Below are 19,505 nucleotides of genomic sequence, written 5' to 3'. Positions count from 1 at the left end.
GAGAATTTAGGTGCTTACATTCTGTAGCTCATTCTAAGTGGATTTTCTGCCTTGCCTTTAAGTGACTCCCCTCATGGACCACTGGGCTAATCTGGTCAGACTCAAAGAACCTCAGTGGCACAGTCCTACGCAAAGGACTGGCTGGAGTCCCCTCCTTGAGGCGGGTGAAGCATCATCACTGCAGATGTGAGTGAAATACCTGGGGCCTCCGGAAAGTGACCCAGAGCCACACTGCTAAGTGTCGCTGGGAGAAAGGATCAGAAACTGGATCTCCTCGTCCACGGCTGTTTATACACCCATGGTCCCCGTCCTCCCCTGCCCCCAACTGCTGCCAGATGTGACCCGGGCTGCCCAGGGAAAGACGTTTACCATCTGGAAGCAAAAGGTAGTGAGGACGGCAGTGATGGTGCGGCCCATCAGCCGGAGGATGAAGAACTGAAGCACAGTGCATAGCAGGGAGTGGTAGAGCTGGTTTCCTGGATGCGGAGGAAAGAGCAAATTTTTTCCTGTCTTTTTCCCCCCAGCATTCCCACCCTTCCTGAGACTTCTAAACACAAAGAGAATATATAAAGAAAAAACTTTGGTATTAGGATTTTTTTTTCTTTTTTAATGGCCTCATGTTTTGGAGGAAGGGAAGGAAATTAATTACAAATACTGGGTTGGCCCAAAAGTTCACAGATATTATGGAAAAATCCGAACGAACTTTTTGGCCAACTCAATATGAAGGACTGCCAGAGAGTTCCTGTATTTCTGGACGTTGGACCTAAGGGATGCTCCTGAGGTGACTGCTTGGGCCTGTTGGCCAGCTCCAGCCATACCAGAGACAAACTGGTGCTTCTCTGCTGACAGCATGTGGTAAGGGTAAGCATTCTCAACATGCTTTTATCTGGGAGAGGAATGTACATGAAGAGAGAAGTTAAGCTGTGTCCCTGCCCACACAAACCCTTCTTCGCTACTAGAGCGTCACAACTCCCTCTCCATCAAATTCTCTCCAGGAAATTTTCTCTAGGAATTCTGTTCAGGTTCCCTGTGATTGCAGTGCTAACTCAGTTCACTCACCAAAGTTATAATAAGCAATTGAGAGGCCTGTAAAGGTGTGGAAGAGATGGATGAGGTAGCTGTCCTTGTAGAAAAGGTAACGCCGATAAAACAAAGCCAAGGGGTAACCTGGAGGGGGAGAAAGAGCAGGAGAGGGTTACTCGTGCCTGGTGTCCTCCCAGGTTTATTTTGGAAGTTGATCTGGCATGAAACTCAGCCCAGAGAGGAAAAAGCATGCATTAAATGGATGTCTACATAGACAGTAACAGTATCCCCAATTATCAAAAGAAGTCTCTTTGTAAGTACAAATTTAAAACTGAAGATATTTTATATTGAGGAAATACAAACTGGGTCTGAAGACGAGGTTTCATTTATGGCTTATTAAATGTTGCTAGGAATTTTCTCTTGCATTTTTCTTAAATGATACAAGGGATTCGGGGTGCCCAACTATGCCCAGAAACACCATTTGACACCTTTATCATCTATAATAATTTCATCATTAGCAGTGTATTATCAGTCAGGTTAGTTTTTCTTTTTCTTTTTTTTGGCCGCCCGGCATGTGGGATCTTAGTTCCCTGACCAGGGATCGAACTCGCGCCCCTTGCAGTGGAAGCTCGGAGTCCTAATCACTGGACAACCAGGGAAGTCCCTGTCAGATTTTTAAGAGGATAAATATAAATTATTCCAGGCTACAAACTGGGGTTGCTGATGGCATATACAGTCGCATAGTAGTTATAGGACACATGTAGATACTCCTCACATACTGAGGTCTGGGCGTCGACCGAGTTACAAATCCATTGTAGGTATACTGGGAAAATATCTTCTAAAGCCATGATTCAGAGTATGGCCCGGGGCTATGACTGAACTGCACAAGGCCTCCTGATGGGCCACAAACTGAGGATGCGCGGCCAAGGGTTGCTCACTGAGTTAAAAAGGGCCAACAATGTTTGTTATTGCTAAGCTAAAATTAGCGTGTTCCCTGGTTTTACTACAGACTGACATTCAGTGTTCCATCAAGAAGTCTGGCTGGGGTGCTGGCAACCCTCCTCCTGCAGAAGTGCACATGCAAAGAGTGGGGATCCCTAGTTTTTCGGAGGGACAGACCCAGTCTATCACTGCAGAATCAGTGTTCTCGAGTTGGTCATGGTTTACAAGCTGCTGCAAGTCTTACTTTTTTTTTTGGCTGCATGGCTTGTGGGATCTTGACCAGGGATCAAATGCGAGCCCATGGCAGTGAAAGCCTGGAGTCCTAACCACTGGACCCCTGGAAATACCCCTTACTTTTCAATTATAAGTTGCAGTTAGTTTATCACTGGTGATATAGTGGTGAGTCTGGTTAGCTCTGCAAGGCTTACATGAGTGTCATGCATAAAGTGCTCAAGTGTTTAAGTGAATAAATGGACACTCATGTTATATATTAGCTTATGTCCTTCTAGTCTTTTTTCCCATAACTTTTTTTTTAAACTTATGATCATAACCTGTGTACTTATGTATCCTAGTTTTTTCACACAATAGTGTATCAACCATTTATCTTCTTGGTGCCAGGATTTGCTGGTGTTCTTTGAAAGCTGTTCTCATAAAGGGCTAGGCTCTTTATCACATTTATAGCTTCATGCAAATAGTTGATTCTGTAGATATTCTGTGGATTACTGGCTCATTTGCTCACTCATTCATCTGACAGATGTTTATTACATGCCTATTATAAGCCAGGTAATTCTGTTTATGGAGCACAGAATGGCGGAGGAGGTGGCGTGGAATGGTTTATCTTCTAGCTACCTGAGATGAAGTGATATAGGACTGCTAGCTGGACAGAGGGAGGCAACCGTGACCCTTTCACAGTCTGATGAATGAGTAAAGAAACAGGACAAGTCTCATACATACCATGTGGGCAGAAACTTGGCAGGATTAGCAACAAGTATTGCTAAGAACCAGAGCTGGGTACTAGAAAGTACAGTATACAGAATAACACCCAAATGCCTTAGGTCTTTTGCTTTTTATTTTTAACATTTTAACAATAGGGGTATAAGTGAAAACAAATAGGGGAGATCTTAATTACCTAGAGTATTCATAAATAAGTTCTGGACAGCTAAGAGTTTACCTCTTAAAGCACTTAAAGGGTTAAAAACCTTTAACCAACTGAAATCACTAAAACCCTTCATCATTTGGGATGCTCGAAATTAAAAAAACATAACACACATTACTCTGCCTCCTTAAACTGAATATAACTGACATTTTCTTGGTGATCTGGGTCATAACTATTCTAAAGGCATGATGGCTACATGACCTCTTGGGGTGTGGAGAACCCTGCCAGGGCCCACACTGTCCTGCATTCTGAGTCCTTGTATCCATTTTTCACACTTTTCTGCCCCTGTCCTTGCTATTCAGGGATTTATAGTCACTTCTTGAGCTTTTAGTGCCAAGAATAGTCCCTTTCCCTCCTTCTAATTTACTGCAGGCCTTAGAAGCCTTAACTTTGTTTCAAAGGTATAAAACAAACAAACAAACAATCTAAGACAAGAACAAGGGCCTTGGTGTCTTCCTTGGAGACTTAGTACCTAGGCCTGGTAACAGCTATTCTGGCCACTCAAGGCCCTTTTGCTCTCTCCTGTTTTCAGGTGTATTTTGGGGGAGTGGAGGTGGGTGAGTTCACGCAGGTGAAGTCTAATTTCGCACCAGGAAACGCATGATAAAGAGATGGAGCAATTGGCAGAAAAAGAAGAATGCAGCAGGCCAGGTTACCAAGAACGTTAAGATCATAACAGAGAACAGCAGAGCCTGGAGCGAAGCCGAGAAGGGGTAGAAGGAGCTGTGCCGGGCGAGTTGCTGTGACAACCCGGAGCTGGTTTCGAGTGTGTCAGCACCGAACCCTGCTCCCAGCTGCTGCTCAGCTCGGCAGGCTTCGGAGCCTGGCTGCTCAGTCAGCCCTGCAGAGTCGTGCTGTTTGGGGGAGGGTGTCGTCCTGAAGCTGCTTCTGAGTCTCAGTGCTTCTTTGTGGGAGCCAAAGCTTAATACAGTGGTTACAGTCACCTGAAGAATCTCTAAAAAAACAACAAAAGCAGCTCCTCACCTGCCCCCCCACCCGGCAGTGTCTGATCTAGCAGGTCTGAGTGATTCTGGTGTGCAGCTGGGGCTAAGCAGCTCCGCCTTCCTAAACCCTCAGGCCGGGCAGCAGTATTACTGGTCCTGAAGATAAAATCCTGAGCTCTATGACGGGGTGGGGGGTGGGGTGGTTGCTGTTTTTTTTTTTTTTTAATGGCACCAAACAGGCAGTTTGTTTTATAAACCTGGTCTGGAGGTTTTTAAGAGCTTGTTTGGTTGCCACACTCTAACCGTTTCTTCTCTTTGACTGTTTGTTTAAAGGAGGGCCCTGAAGAAACTTATTAGCAGGTGAAGGATCAAGACCGAACCTGCACCCTAAACCCGGGGATCCCCGACTAGAACGGGAACATTCCAAAAGCAGAATCGAGGACCATTCACAATGCTGTGGCCCTGGAGCCGACAGCTGGGACGCCCCAAACTCGGTCCCTTCAGGGGTTCCAGTAGTCACGACATGGAGCATGTGTATCCAGCTGATTTCCCCAGCTTGTCAATGGATGTCTACTCAGGCCCAAGTGCCGTCTGAGTCAGAAACTCGGATCTATCAACCAAGATTGCTAATGGAATGCCTCTTTCTCTGTGCTATATGAGTTGTGAAATTACTCGTTAATCCTAAAGGTTCTGAAGTTTCACTGGAAGAAACAGAATGGACTGTCTTCATTGAAGTCTGATGAATTTCTTTGCCTCTCATCCCATATTGCTATTTCTGGGCTCTGTGGGAATATGATATGACCCCGTTTGATCAGGCAATGTTCATATGACCCTGCTGAAAAGAAAACAGCATGTTTTGGCAGGTGTGAGGGAGGAGATGGAACTAGACAGAATTGCTACGTGTTGGCTTAGCCAGGTATTGATACTGGTTTTACCAAAAGAAGAAAACCACCTCCAACACCACACCAGGAGCTGACAGCACTCTTAGCATACAGTAGCGGTTATCAACCTTTTTGGTCTCGGCACCACTTTTTTAAAACCATTTTTAAAAAATTGAAATACAGTTAATTTACAATGTTGTGTTAGTTTCAGGTATACAGCAAAGTGGTTCAGTTTTATATACAAACACGTGTATATATATGTGTGTGTACACATATATTCTTTTTCAGATTCTTTTCCATTATAGGTTATTACAAGATATTAAATATAGTCCCCTGTGCTATACAGTAGGTCCTTGTTTATCAGCATCACTTGACACTCAAAAATTATTGAGAACTTCAAACAACTTTTGTCAGCGTGGATACTATCTATCAATATCTACTGTATAAGAAAATAAAATTAAGAAAACAAAGTTTTAGGGACTTCCCTGGGTAGTCCAGTGGTTAAGACTCCATGCTTCCACTGCAGGGGGCAGGGGTTCGATCCCTGGTCGGGGAACTAAGACCCTGCATGCATGCTGCAACTAAGAGGTCACATGCCACAACTAAGGAGCCCACATGCTGCAACTAAAGAGCCCACCTGTTGCAACTAAGACCTGGTGCAACTAAATAAATATTAAAAAATAAAATAAAATTACTAATTCGTTAAAAAATAAACCTATTACATGTTAACATAAATCATGTACTTTTAATGGAAACAGCTATATTTTCCAAAACAAACCATTTAAATAAAAATAAAACCATTTAATGAAAAGAATAGTCTTTTTTTTTTTTTTTTTTTTTTTTAACAAATTTCTGGCCTTTGACTAAATAGAAGATAGCTAGATTCTCAAATCTGCTTCTGAATTTAGCCTGTTGTAATATGTTGTTTTGGCTAAAATATATGAAGAAAATCTGGCTTCACACAGATATACAGTTGGAAAGAGAATCTTAATGGCCTTTTCAGATAATGTTGGATATTCTTCTTTGAAAATATACTGAAAACTAGGCAAGTAAGTAGCTTCTTAAACATTAGTTGTAATGTGGAATCTGCAATCGTATCAATGAACTTTTCACACTGTCATGTTAGAATCTTGGTCTCCCGTGTGCTTTTTTAAAAAAAAATTAATTAATTTTTGGCTGCGTTGGGCCTTCATTTCTGCTAGCAGGCTTTTCTCTAGCTGTGGCGAGTGGGGGCTACTCTTCATTGCGGCGCATGGGCTTCTCATTCGGTGGCTTAGTTGTTCCGAGGCATGTGGGTTCTTCCCAGACCAGGGCTTGGAACCTGTGTCCCCTGCATTAGCAGGTGGATTCTTAACCACTGCACCACCAGGGAAGTTCCTCTCATGTGCTTTAAATGGATCTTTTACCCAGGCCTGGTTTTGGTAACATCATGCATTGGTCATCTGGAAAATATTGGTTCACTGAGTTAGGCAGATCTTCCAAATATTGACAAGCCATTAGAATACAATATAAAAAAAAATCACATTTCTTCTTTTTTTTTTAAAATTTTATTTATTTATTTATTATTTTTTGGGGGGACACCAAGTTCAATCAACTGTTTTTATACACATATCCCCGTATTCCCTCCCTTCCTTGACTCCCCCCACCTTGAGTCCCCCCCACCCTCCCTGCCCCAGTCCTCTAAGGCATCTTCCATCCTCGAGTTGGACTCCCTTTGTTATACAACAACTTCCCACTGACTATCTATTTTACAGTTGGTAGTATATATATGTCTGTGCTACTCTCTCGCTTCGTCCCCGCCCCCTCCCAAACCTCGAGTTCTCCAGTCCATTCTCTGTATCTGCGTCCTTGTTCTTGTCATTGAGTTCATCAGTACCATTTTTAGATTCCGTATATGTGAGTTAGCATACAATATTTGTCTTTCTCTTTCTGACTTACTTCACTCTGTATGACAGACTGTAGTTCTATCCACCTCATTACATATAGCTCCATCTCATCCCTTTTTATAGCTGAGTAATATTCCATTGTATACATATGCCACATCTTCTTTATCCATTCATTTGTTGATGGGCATTTAGGTTGCTTCCATGTCCTGGCTATTGTAAATAGTGCTGCAATAAACATTATGGTACGTGTTTCTTTTGGGATTATGGTTTTCTTTGGGTATATGCCCAGTAGTGGGATTACTGGATCATATGGTAGTTCTATTTGTAGTTTTTTAAGGAACCTCCAAATTGTTTTCCATAGTGGCTGTACCAACTTACATTCCCACCAACAGTGCAAGAGAGTTCCCTTTTCTCCACACCCTCTCCAACATTTGTTGTTTCCAGATTTTGTGATGATGGCCATTCTGATTGGTGTGAGGTGATACCTCATTGTGGCTTTGACTTGCATTTCTCTGATGATGAGTGATGTTGAGCATCTTTTCATGTGTTTGTTGGCCATCTGTATGTCTTCTTTGGAGAAATGTCTATTTAGGTCTTCTGCCCCACATTTCTTAATATCACCATTGATTTTCAGCAGAGGAGTCTTTATATACTGGGAAGCTGTCAAGCTCATGGTAGCACATACAAGTCTTCCAAAATTCTAATTTTTACTTGAAAGCTTGGAATTTATCATTGATTAGAAATACTGTCAGTTGCTTTCCGTGAAGTAACAGGCTCACTTTGTACATTTTCAAGAAACTATCTGCCAAATGCCCAGTCTAAAAATTCTTTCAAGTGAAAATGGTGTTCCGCGAACAGGTGTTAATTCAACGTGCAACTCAAGCCAGTGCACGGGTGCTTTGCCTTGAGACAACTCCACTTCCGCGCAGAGGGTGTTCTGCACACGTGTCTCATTTCTTCAAACAATGTTAAAAAGATGTGTACTCAGGGTTGAGATTTAATAAAATCACTAATATTTATGCTTCATCCAGGACATTCTTAAGTGCACCTGCCTTAATTATTTATTTATTTGGTTATGCCAGGTCTTAGTTGCAGCTCTCGGGCTCCTTAGTTGTGGCTCTTGGACTCCTTAGTTGCGGCATGCGAACTCTTAGTTGCAGCATGCATGTGGGATCTAGTTCCCCGACCAGGGATCGAACCTGGGCCCCCTGCATTGGGAGCTCGGAGTCTTAACCACTGGACCACCAGGGAAGTCCCTACCTGCCCTTTTTTGACTAAGTGCACGGCGGTGAAGAATGGCAGGCAGTGCTGGTTTAGTTTGGTGCCCTTACCTTCATTCCTGCTAAGGGACCAGCAAAGCTTTACTCACCACTGCTTCTGCACCATCAGTGCAGATGTCAACACAGTGACAAAAGCAAATAATATCTTAGTTTTATTTTGAAAATAACTTCAAGGTTCTCAGGGACCCCCAGGAGTTCATGGACTACACTTTGAGAATCGCTGATACGGAACGATGTTTTGGCTGAATCTTCCTGGTTAAAATGCCCCAAATCCTCCCAACTTTGCTCAACTACTTCTTCTGTATTTTCTTTTCGTTTTTTGGAAAGCTTCTCTGTTGTTGGTTTTGAGATATTAGTTTCCCTGCTTTTTTTCTTATTCTATTGAGATGTAATTCACATACAATCAAATTCATCAGTGTAGAATGCAGTGGTTTTTAGTACATTCACAAGGTTGTGAAATATTGCCACCATCTAATTCCAGCACGTTTTCACCCTCCCCCAAAAGAAACCGTATCCTGTTAGCAGTGAGTCTCCAGGCCCTGGTGACAAAGTCATTTTCTGACTCTACAGATTTGCCTATTCTGGGTATTTCATATAAATGGAGTCATACTACATATGGCCTTTTGTGTCTGGCTTCTTTCATTTAGCGTAATGTTTTCAAGGTTCATCCATGTTGTAGCATGTATCAGTATTCCATTCCTTTGCTTTTCTTCTTTCTTTTTTTTTAGGCCACGGTGCTGCTCAGCCTGCAGAATCTTAGTTCCCTGACGAGGGATTGAACCCCTGCCCCTTGCAGTGGAAGCGTGGAGTCTTAACCACTGGACTGCCAGGGAAGTCCTGGTACTTCATTATTTTTTTATGAGTGAATAATATTCTTTTGTTTGGACAGACCATACTTCATTTACCCAATCATTGGTTGATGGACATTTGGGTTGTTTCCATTTCTGGGGTATTAAGAATAAGGCTGCTATGAACATTCCTGTACAACTTTTGGTGTGGTTTGTGTTTTCAATTCTCTCGGGTATATACCTAGGAGTGACCTCTTGGCTCTTTTTATCCTCTGATCAGCACTTCTCGGTCAGTGGTGTAGACCAGTTTTTAAAATTTCCCATCTGTTGTGGACTAATACAAAGTCATGGGCTTGGATGATATGGCACCATGGAATGGCTACAAAAGTTCCTAAATGTTTACTCTCACTCTCTATACTTGCTTTGAGCTTTGACTTTGCAAAGGGTGGCGACACAATTCAAATAGATCGCACCAACCCCTCTCTCTCTGAAAGACTTTTTGCCAGCTCCTAAATACGGCTGACCTCCAGGAATCAGTCCTGGTCTTCTGCTATTCTCACTACACTGTCTTTTTGGAAACTCCATCTGCTCTCATGTAACTTCATGTGATCTTTATGCCAAAGACAAATTCACATCTTTAATCCTGACTTCTCAAGTTTCAGATCCACATTTCCCACTTCCTGGCTGGGCATTTTCAGTTTGATATCTCATATCATCTCAAACTCTGTGTAACTAAAACATGGACTTTCCCCCTGAGTCAGTCTTGTCTTGGCTTCTTCTTTTGTTTATTAATGGTGTTACTATTCTCCAGGCCACACAACTACCTTCAAAGGCTTGAAGTTGCTTTGCCTCTTCCCTCTCCTTGGTGCCCTATTCTAGCCACCAAATCCCGTTGATTCCTCCTTTCCAGTGTCTCTCACCACCATCACATCCCCTTCTTTTCCTGTGTTACATCTGCAGTGAAGGCCCTCAAGCTCTTCCCCTTCAACTCTAGCCGTGACCTCAGCTCTGCCTGCAGCCTTATCCTCCACCAGAGGGCTCTTCCTGCAACTCCTGCTCAGAAGCCATCAATGACTCCAACTGACTACTCAATACAGCACCAGTTCCCAGGCAGAAGATTCAAGGTCTATCTTCTAAACTATATTTCTGGTTAACGCCTCTGTCTCCCTGCTCCAGCTGATATGCTAGTTTGTGCTCAAACGTGTCTTTCATCTCTAAACCTTGGCTTGTGCCAATCCCTTTGGGTGGGACACCTTCTCCAACCACCCCTCTACCAAATGAAGTCCTACACATTCTCGAAAATCCAGCTCAAGTGTCTCCTCCTTTAAGGCTCCTGTCAACCAAAATGAATTCGTGGCCCTGCGCGTTATGGACTCATGCCTTAAATGCATGGCACAAAGACTCTCGCTTGGCAAATCATTATATAGTACAAATTGCCATTCCTTACATTCTTTTTTTTTTTTTTTAATTATTTCCCCCTCTGGCTGTGCCTCGAGGCATGTGGGATACCAGTTCCCTGACCAGGGGTTGGACCCACGACGCACCCCGCCCCAACCCCACAGTGGAAGCACAGAGTCTCAACCACTGGACCGCCAGGGAAGTCCCCTTACATTCTTGTTTTGTATTGAAATTATCACATGTTCACAATCTCTTTTCCTGAAGTTCTCCTATACCTTTGGCTCTCCCATAGCATACTATCCAGTGTACTTCACTTTTTGATTGGTTGACCAACAGTAATTGACACTTAATAGTCATTTGATCTTGAGCGTCAGTTTCCTCATCTGTAAAATGGGGATAGTACCTGCCGCAACAAGCTTTTGTAAGGACTAAAGGAGACAACACATATAAAGTAGTTATTAGCAGAGCCCAAAATATTGTAAGTGATCACAAAATTATATACCACACACACTCACATAAAGTTAGAGGGAGTTTGTAAAGCAGGCCTTATCTGAAAAATTCTGGTGAAAGTGGGTATCAGAGCTTCTGAATCTAATCTTCATTCCATGTGACAAATGACTAAGGGATTTCCTTCCCATCTTCATTTCAAAGGAAGAGTCACAGCATATTTATTTTATAAGGATACTGATTACGGCTTGCCAAGAGCACTTTTTCTAAAATGCAACATACTATTAAATAAATTAAGGCACCACACAGAAGAAAATGAACTCTGGAGTTAAGACAGATCTCAGTTTGAATCCCGCTTCTGCTACTTATTACCTGGTTGATGAGTTAACTTTTTTTTTTTTTAAGCTCTTTATTGGAATAGAGTTGTTTTACACTCTTGTACCAGCTTTTGAGGTACACCAAAGTGAATCAGCTGTATTAATACATATATCCCCATATCCCCTCCTTCCCAAGTTAACTTTTTTGGTCCTCAGTTTCATCAGTAAAAAGAGTATCTAGGGTCGGGTTCATATATTAGGTCTGGTATGTATTAGATGCTCAATAAATGTGAGATGCTTCAACCTCTCCTTTAACAGAGAAGTACCCAGCAATCTCATCCAGCCATGTGGCTTTAAATATCATCTGTTTGCTGATGTCTCCCAAATTTTCACTTCACGTTCATGTACGATGTGGAGCAGGTGCATGCCTAACGGAGATCTCAAATTTAATAGGTCCCAAACTGAACTCCCCACAGAGCCTGCTCCGCACCTGGCTTCCTCATTTCAGCAAACACTGACTCACCCTCTGCTCACCCGAGGCTGAAACCCTGCAACCTTCCCATCCTTCCTGACCCCCACCCTTCCCCCTGCAACCCAACTGGTCAGCACACCCTGTCTGTTCTACCTTCAAAGTGAACCCAGAATCTGACCACCTCTCCCATGGTCCAGGTCAGCGCCATCTCTGGCCTGTATTATTCCAGTCGCCTCCTGACTAATCTCTCCCTGGGCCTTCAGCCTCATGCAGCAAAAGGCGAAGTCCAATCAGAACCAACCAGACGGATCTGTTCACTCCTCCCCCACCTTTCTCTGACTCATCTCTTACTCTTGGCCACCCTTCCTGGATTGTCAGGCAGGTACACCCTTAGAGGCTTCACACTCATAGGTTCCTTGCCTGGGATGCTCTTTTACAGATAAGCTGAAGCCCCTCCAGCCCTTCAGGTTTTTACTAAAATGTCACCTTATCAGTGAGGCCTTCCCTGACCATCCTATCTAAAATTTACCCCACCCTTACACTTACCCCACGCACTTACCCCACCCTCTATGCCACCAACACACACTTCCTGTTCTTCTTTCTTACTGCGTTTTTCTACTTCCCCTCAACACTTATTACTTTCACATACTATATATATTCTACTTATTTATCAGTCTTTGAAAGCAAGGAGTTTTGTCTTTCTTCCCTTGATGTACCACAAGTGCCTTGTACAAAAAAGGTCTGAAAAATATTTGTTGAATGGATGGAAGATTAAAGAATGAATGAACAAATATTCTGTATTCTAGGCAGTCAATAAAATATTTATTGAGCATCCATTATGTGGTCAGCAATGCATGAGGCAAAAGGAGAGTATGGTAGAGTGGTAAGAGATGCTTTTAGACTCTTAAAGAGCTTTTTAGAGAGAAAAGAATATTAAGCAACAATGTTCTGTAAATGCTAATTGCATGGAATAGCCAATGTTGTAGAGGTTAGAGAAGAGAGAGAGCAGTTATGAACAGAACAGTCAGGATGAACACAGAAGAAATAAAGAAAGGGCATTCCACGGAGGAGAATTATGTACTAAAGACACGGAAGTAGGGGGACTTCCCTGGTGGATCAGTGGTTCAGAATCTGCCTGCCAGTGCAGGGGACACAGGTTTGAGCCTGGGTCCAGGAAGATCCCACATGCTGCAGAGCAACTAAGCCCATGTGCCACAACTACTGAATCCGTGTGACATAACTACTGAAACTTGCACGCCTAGAGCCCATGCTTCGCAACAAGAGAAGCTACTGCAATGAGAAGCCTGTGCACCTCAATGAAGAGTAGCCTCCGCTCTCCACAACTAGAGAAAGCCCACGCATAGCAACAAAGACCCAATGCAGCCAAAAATTTAAAAAAATTAAGAAAAAAAAAAAAAAAGACATGGAGGTAGGAAAGTGTGGAACAGTCACTTCATGAGACCAGGCTGACTACAAGAAGTGACAGGAAGGTTTGGAAAACCTGGCAGAGTCTGAAATTGATATAACAGGAAAAAAAAAACCCAATAGGATTGACTGAAATGGGGAGTATGATGGAAATGGACAAATTAAAGATGGCTAAGCCTCTGCCATCGTCTTCAAACTTTTTTGATGAAACAGTCCCTGAACGAATTCTGAAAACCTATAATATGCCTTCTCACATTTGTAAGTTGCCTTTTAACATTTATAAGTTTATCATTAATTTTTTTGCTTTTAATTAATGTTTATTGGCATATAGTTACTTTACAATGTTGTGTTAGTTTCTACTGTACAGCAAAGTGAATCAGCTATGTGTAAACACATACCCCCTCTTTTTTGGATTTCCTTCCCATTTAGGTCACCACAGAGCACTGAACAGAGTCCCCTAATCAGTAGGTTCTCACTAGTTATCTATTTTATATATAGTATCAATAGTGCATACATGTCAGTCCCAATCTCCCAATTCCTCACAGCTCCCCCCTCCTTTCCCCCTTGGAATCCATACGTTCATTCTCTACATCTGTGTCTACAATTTTAAATAATACCAAATGGTGTGTTTTTTTAAATGTATGTTGAAGATGTGCTTTAAGTACACATGGGAAATATCTGCCACGTAATCTAAATGGTAAACCAATCAGCTTGACTGCTTTCGGTCAAAAGAGGTCTAACCTCATTTTTTAATTCAAATAAACAAGCTAATACTTCCCCCGAGGGTTGCCACGAGTTTGTCACCTGGATAAAATAAGGGGCTGCACCTCTTTGCTTCACTTTTGTGGCTCCTGTGAAATGTTTACCCTGGGGCATTCTGGGCCTTTCTCTCTCTCTTTTTTTTTTGCCGCACCATGCAGAACTTCCCTGACAAGCGATAGAACCTGTGCTCCCTGCAGTGGAAGTGTGGAGTCTTAACCACTGGAGAAGTCTCCTTTTTAAAGGCTGGTGAAGAGTGACTGTCAGAACAGACACAGTCTCAAGCATATCAATTTTAGAAAAGAAAACATATGGAAGCTGAAAATCTGAAAATGGATTCTGTCATCCATGCCCACGTATCCCCTAGGAAGTCTCTGTGTACCCCTAGGGTACATGGACCCCAATGGGAAGACCACTGGCCTCAAGGTTCCATGTCAGAAGCGGTGCCACTGCAGAGACACAGAAATCGGAGGAGAGAGCTGGCGCTGCTGGCAACACCTGAAGCCAGGAGCAAAGGTAAGCTCTCACAGGCAGGAACCACAAAGGGAGGGCAGGCCAGGGGCTGAGTCCTGGAAAATGCCTGTACTTAAGGGAGTGCAAGCAAAAGAAACAAAGATAGAACAAGGTGGCAAATCAGGACAGTACACACATGAGAAAGGAAGACGACTTCCGCGATAGAAAAGGAGTTTAACAACATCGAGGGAATCCCCTGGTGGTCCAGTGGTTAGGACTCTGCGCTTGCACAGCAGGGGGCATGGGTTCGATCCCTGGTTGGAGAACTAAGATCCCACATACTGCATGGCATGGCCGAAACAAACAAACAAATGTGTTGGAGCCTAAGGAGGGTGAGGAAGACGTTCACAATGAAGCCATTAGTCGTCGCGTAATAGTGTAGCATGAGGGACGTGGAGGCGGGACATGGGGACCAGCTAAGAAGGGAGCAGTGGATAAAGAGGAAATGCAGGCTTGGGCTTCTCTGGTGGTTCAGAGGTTAAGAATCCATCTGCCAATGCAGGGGACATGGGTTCAGTCCCTGGTCCGGGAAGATCCCACATGCTGCAGGGCAACTAAGCCCATGCACCACAACTACTGAGCCTGTGTGCCGTAACTACTGAAGCCTGTGTGCCTAGAGCCCGTGCTCCGCAACAAGAGAAGCCACTGCACCTCAACGAAGAGTAGCCCCCTGCTCACCACAACTAGAGAGAGCCCGCATGCAGCAATGAAGACCCAACACAGCCAATAAATAAATAAATAAATAAATTTATTTTAAAAAATTAATAAAAAGTAAATAAAAAGAGGAAACATAGGCTGGACGTGGAGGCCAGGTGTTCAAGACCTCTGACTGTAAAAGACTTTGGCCAGACAGTGTGGCCACTGAGTGAAGAGAAGCATCTTTAAGAGAGAGAAGTTCTATCCATGGGTTTTATGGAAGAAGAAAAGCAGAACAGCGAGTAAGGACAGTATCTGTGACAGAGGAAGAAGGATTTACCTTAGAAGGAGGGAAAAAGCCCTGACTCTTTCCCTGAGACTGGAGGACGAGGCAAAGAAAAACTGGCAGAGAAATCTGGGAGGTAGGTGAGCAAGTTCAGGAAAAGAACCTTCATCTCCTCAGTGAAATGGGTGATGCGGGTCATCTCTTGGGAAGAAAGGTCGTGTAGGAGGAGCAGGATGAGACTGGGGGCTGGAGGGACCCTGGCCCATCCCCGGGCAAGCAATAGACCCAACTGATTCTCTTCGAAAAGGTTATCGAAAACAGGAGTGGGCAATTCCTCAGTTACGGAACATGCATCTTTCTTTAGAAGCTGGGACTATATAGGAACATGGCAGAGAGCTCCGAGTTCTGATTTAGAACATCACAGCCAATTTCCATGTCTCGTTGTCTAAACGTGAGCAACTGATGGGAGCTGGGAGACAGGTGTGGCACGCCCACTTTACTAGAAGTTCTGCAGGAAAAATTCTCAAATAATTTAACTGGTAAGTAACTTTGATTATAGTAAAAACAAATCCATTATACAAAATGGAATGCCAAGTTGTCCTGTATTTTAAAGATACAACATGAGCCTTCAATGACACTTGTCTTTCGGCAGCTGCTTTAGGCTGAGTCCCTGGGCCCTGGAGAGGACGCATTTGTTTAGTTTTCCACCCTGGCCTTCAGGGACCTGTCCGCCGGAAAACTTAAGAAGCTCTTTGAAATCCACGCTTCTCTCCTTTTCTCCAGACTCTGAGGAAGATGTCCCTCCCCCCTCCCTTCCTCTGGTCCCAATCCTCGGAATTCTGCCCAAACCACTCTTGTGTGGGAACTTTGTCTATGATCTTTCTTGCCAGCTTTCTTACTATTTTCTTCTCAATAATAACAAGCATTATCATCAATTCCAGCAACCAACCTTTATCAAGCACTTACCACGTGCCATGCATTGAGTTAAACACGAAATTTAGGCACATTACCCCACTCAGTCCGCACAACAACTATATGAGGTAAGTAGTCATTTATGGTCTTCATTCTACGAATACAATGATAGCAAACACATCAAAGCAGTTACCTAACCTGTGCTGGCTGCTCGGAACTGGTGCGGTGGGATGCACCCGTGACTCAGCCACTCAGCACAGGCCCTCTGCCCCCTTCCGACCGCACAGCCCCACCCCTCTAGGCCCCGCTCCCGTCCTGGTGCTGCTGCTGCTTCCAGCTACCGTCCTTTTGCAGTCAACCTGCTAACTTACCGCCTCTGTTTCCTGTCCAACCTATTTCTTCCCCGGCCTTCAGCAACGCGGTAACGTGTCCCCAGCCCAGGTCACCGTATCCTCACCCTCTTGTGAGAAGATCTGGTTCAGAGGGTCAATGGGCTTCTTAGAGTAAAGTGACTAAAACTCATCTCAAACTCAAAATTCATGCTTATGGTTGGAGATACAGGGATGGGGGGCAGAGGATCTCAAAAGAGGCCGTGTCCGTCCATCACTGCCCTTAGGGATTGTTTACCGGCAAGAATGTGGCGACCCCGGAATTTCTAGTTAAAAGAGATGGCTGGAAAAACCTATTTCAGCCTTACATCATCTGGGTGTTGAAATTTTTCTGAACTATGAAACGTTTCCATAGATGATGGGTATTTTGCTTTGGGCGACTGGAAGGCCTCTTTTAGGATCAAATTTGAGTTCAATTTTCCCAAGAATTGCAGACTAGAATATAAAATAGGACTGCTTTTGAACGTGGCTTATTTGTAGTTTATTTTTATCAAATATTTTCACGTGATAATTTTATCCTTCTTACTTCTACTGTGAAGATCTGCCACTCAAATTTCTTTTCTTTCACCAGAGTGGAAATTCCTTGTGCTGAACAACTATACAGAGAAAAGGAGCACAAACAGAAAGAGGAAGGAGAGTGAAGCCTTTCATGACACGGTCTCTTTTCGGTGACAGGTAACTGTCTAGGCACTTACTGTCCCGAGCTTAGTTACTGGTCACTCTGCCAGCTGGAAGAACACTGGGAGGTTAGGGACATTGAGGTGGGGACGAAGCTCACCTCTGGAATTTGTTCACATTGGTCCTGTTTCTGTTCTGCAGGTTAAACCTTGTTGGTAGTAATGGCCAAGGTGCCAGCACAGCTTCCCCACCCTACAGTCCCCTAGGGCTCGCGCTGAGTCACATGCGGAAGGCTTACTCACAGGATCATCCAGGGTCTTCGGACCCATGAAACCTTAGGAATCACTGACTCCAAACCCTCCATTACATAGATGTGACACTAAGGCCTGAACGGGATAGCCGGAGTGCCTCCGGTGGACAGAGCAGAGCTCCAATTAGCACCCACATCACTTGATTTCCACGCTGATACTCTTGCCACATGCCTTGGCACCTGGCAGCGGCCTGCGAGCGCATCTCTAACAACTAGCTGTGCGCTTTTAAAGCTACAGCCGTATTATTCTCTGATTCTCTGTTCACAGACACACGCCCTGTTTACATCTGCTTATCTTCCTATCTAAAACCATTTACAAACTTCACTTCAGTGCTAAATTTAGGTGCTCTCCTGTATTTTCTTTCTTCATCGATTCTTGGGGACTCCTCGTCCCTACTCTCATACTGTGCAGTTCTTTTTTTTTTTTTCCTTTTTGGCTGTGCCATGTGGCTTGTAGAATCTTAGTTCTCTGACCGGGGATCAAACCCAGGCCCACAGCGGTGAAGGCGCCGAGTCCTAACCCTTGGGCCGCCAGGGAGTTCCCTGTACAGTTCATTTCTGAAAGTGACCTCCAGCTGAGCTTTGATGACTGTAGTAGAGGATTCAGGGAAACTGGGACAAATGATCAAAACGTCCTGGGAATAAATGAAGAACAAAGGGGACATTTTAAGGGTAAACTAGTAAACCGCTTGTGAGAAAGAAAAAGAGTTCTTATGAAAGTTAAGGAACATTAGTTTTTTTCAGTCACTTAACCCAACCAAACAACCTAACCCTGAACTGCCCCAAAGTCCCACCAAAAGTCAGTCTTTAATTGCTCCACTCAAGCCAAGTGCTTTTGGTAATTAACAAGCAAGGTCTCCTTAAGCTTAGTGCTAGTGACGCACATGCCGGCAGACGTGTGTGGAACATGCTCTCAAAGCTGAAAAGTTATGACAACAGACCCATCCTGAAGCTGCCGATCCCCTCTGTGTGGACCCCCACCCCAGGAGGATTCGCTCACAGGTGCTCACTGGCTTCTGAGCCCAGGAAGTCAGCCACTGGGCAGGGGCCAGCCCTCAGGAGTATCTCAAGACTGATCAGATGGCAAAAGGGATGCTCGGAACACCGTCCTCAAATGTGAACATTTGGATTACAGTCTTCTTCTGTACTACTCAGATGGTTCAAATGGTCACAGTTATTTTGTTATGACAAAAATTTATAGACTGAAAGAATGCTAAGGCTGCTGACTAGAAGTTCTTGCTTTTAGTGGAACAGGGACAACAGATGTTGGCTGACTTTGAGGCACTTTAAGATGTTGAAATGCCTTTTCTAGCAAAGATAAATGGTACCCCTGTTGTCTATATTCAGTGCATTTTATCACGTTTTGATTCTTTTTAAGTTAGCAAATCACATGGTGGCAACTTCTAGCTGGATTATCTGATTCTAGCTAGAATATCCCTGGACTCAGGAATCAAGAGTAATCTGGTTTAGAAATTCAGCTCTGCTACTTGGGCGAATCACTTAGATTCTTTGTACCTTAATTTCTTCATCTCTGAAACAGGGCTGTAATGAAAAGAATGTTGCCCCCCATTCCAGTTCTACAAGGTCCAAGCCAACAGCCACTGCAGTTACCCACCGACAACGCACACAGAGGGGAATTCAGGATGAAGAAAAACTGGAAGGGTTCTGGCCTTTGGATACTGGCTCTAGATAGTTAACGATGTGTATCTAAGGAACAATTTCAGTGAGCCCAGATTCTTGCATCTTCCCATACACAGAAAAGCACAAAAATTATTAATTTGAGATGTCTCTTCTTTGTGATTAGTAGTAATCTTTTTGTAGTAATCTTTTGATGCTCAACTACGTGTTTTTTCCCAGCAAAAAATTCATATGTATCCTGGCTCCTCCCTTACCTCTTCAGAGCAGTTCCTCAGAGCTACCTGAGAGGCTGTCTCCCGGGCTATAGTCCTCAGTAAGGTCCCCGAATAAAACTTAACTTGCAACTTTTAGGTTGTGCGTTTTTCTTTCAGTTCACAGGGGAAATACTAGCCATCCTGCAGGCTGTTGTGCAGATTAAAAGAGAAAATATCTGTAAAAAGCATCAAACATGTACTTCCTTGAGGCCACTTAAAAAACATTTACAT

The 19,505-nt window shown here is 43.7% G+C and overlaps 1 protein-coding gene across 1 annotated transcript in view; it reads right to left on the bottom strand.

The window, feature by feature from the left end:
* Positions 1-19,505, bottom strand: part of LPCAT3 (lysophosphatidylcholine acyltransferase 3) — a 37,875-nt gene that overhangs the window by 5,105 nt on the left and 13,265 nt on the right. Inside the window, exons 2-3 of the mRNA XM_057701743.1 lie at positions 1,060-1,167; positions 370-476 (exon numbers count right to left, since the gene is read on the bottom strand). Of these exons, the coding sequence (XP_057557726.1) occupies positions 370-476; positions 1,060-1,167 (215 nt within the window). The remainder of the gene's footprint in view (positions 1-369; positions 477-1,059; positions 1,168-19,505) is intronic.

The sequence above is a fragment of the Hippopotamus amphibius genome, chromosome 12 (genome assembly GCF_030028045.1).
Source record: "Hippopotamus amphibius kiboko isolate mHipAmp2 chromosome 12, mHipAmp2.hap2, whole genome shotgun sequence".
NCBI lineage: Eukaryota > Metazoa > Chordata > Mammalia > Artiodactyla > Hippopotamidae > Hippopotamus > Hippopotamus amphibius.
This window is presented reverse-complemented; position numbering and strand designations above follow the sequence as displayed.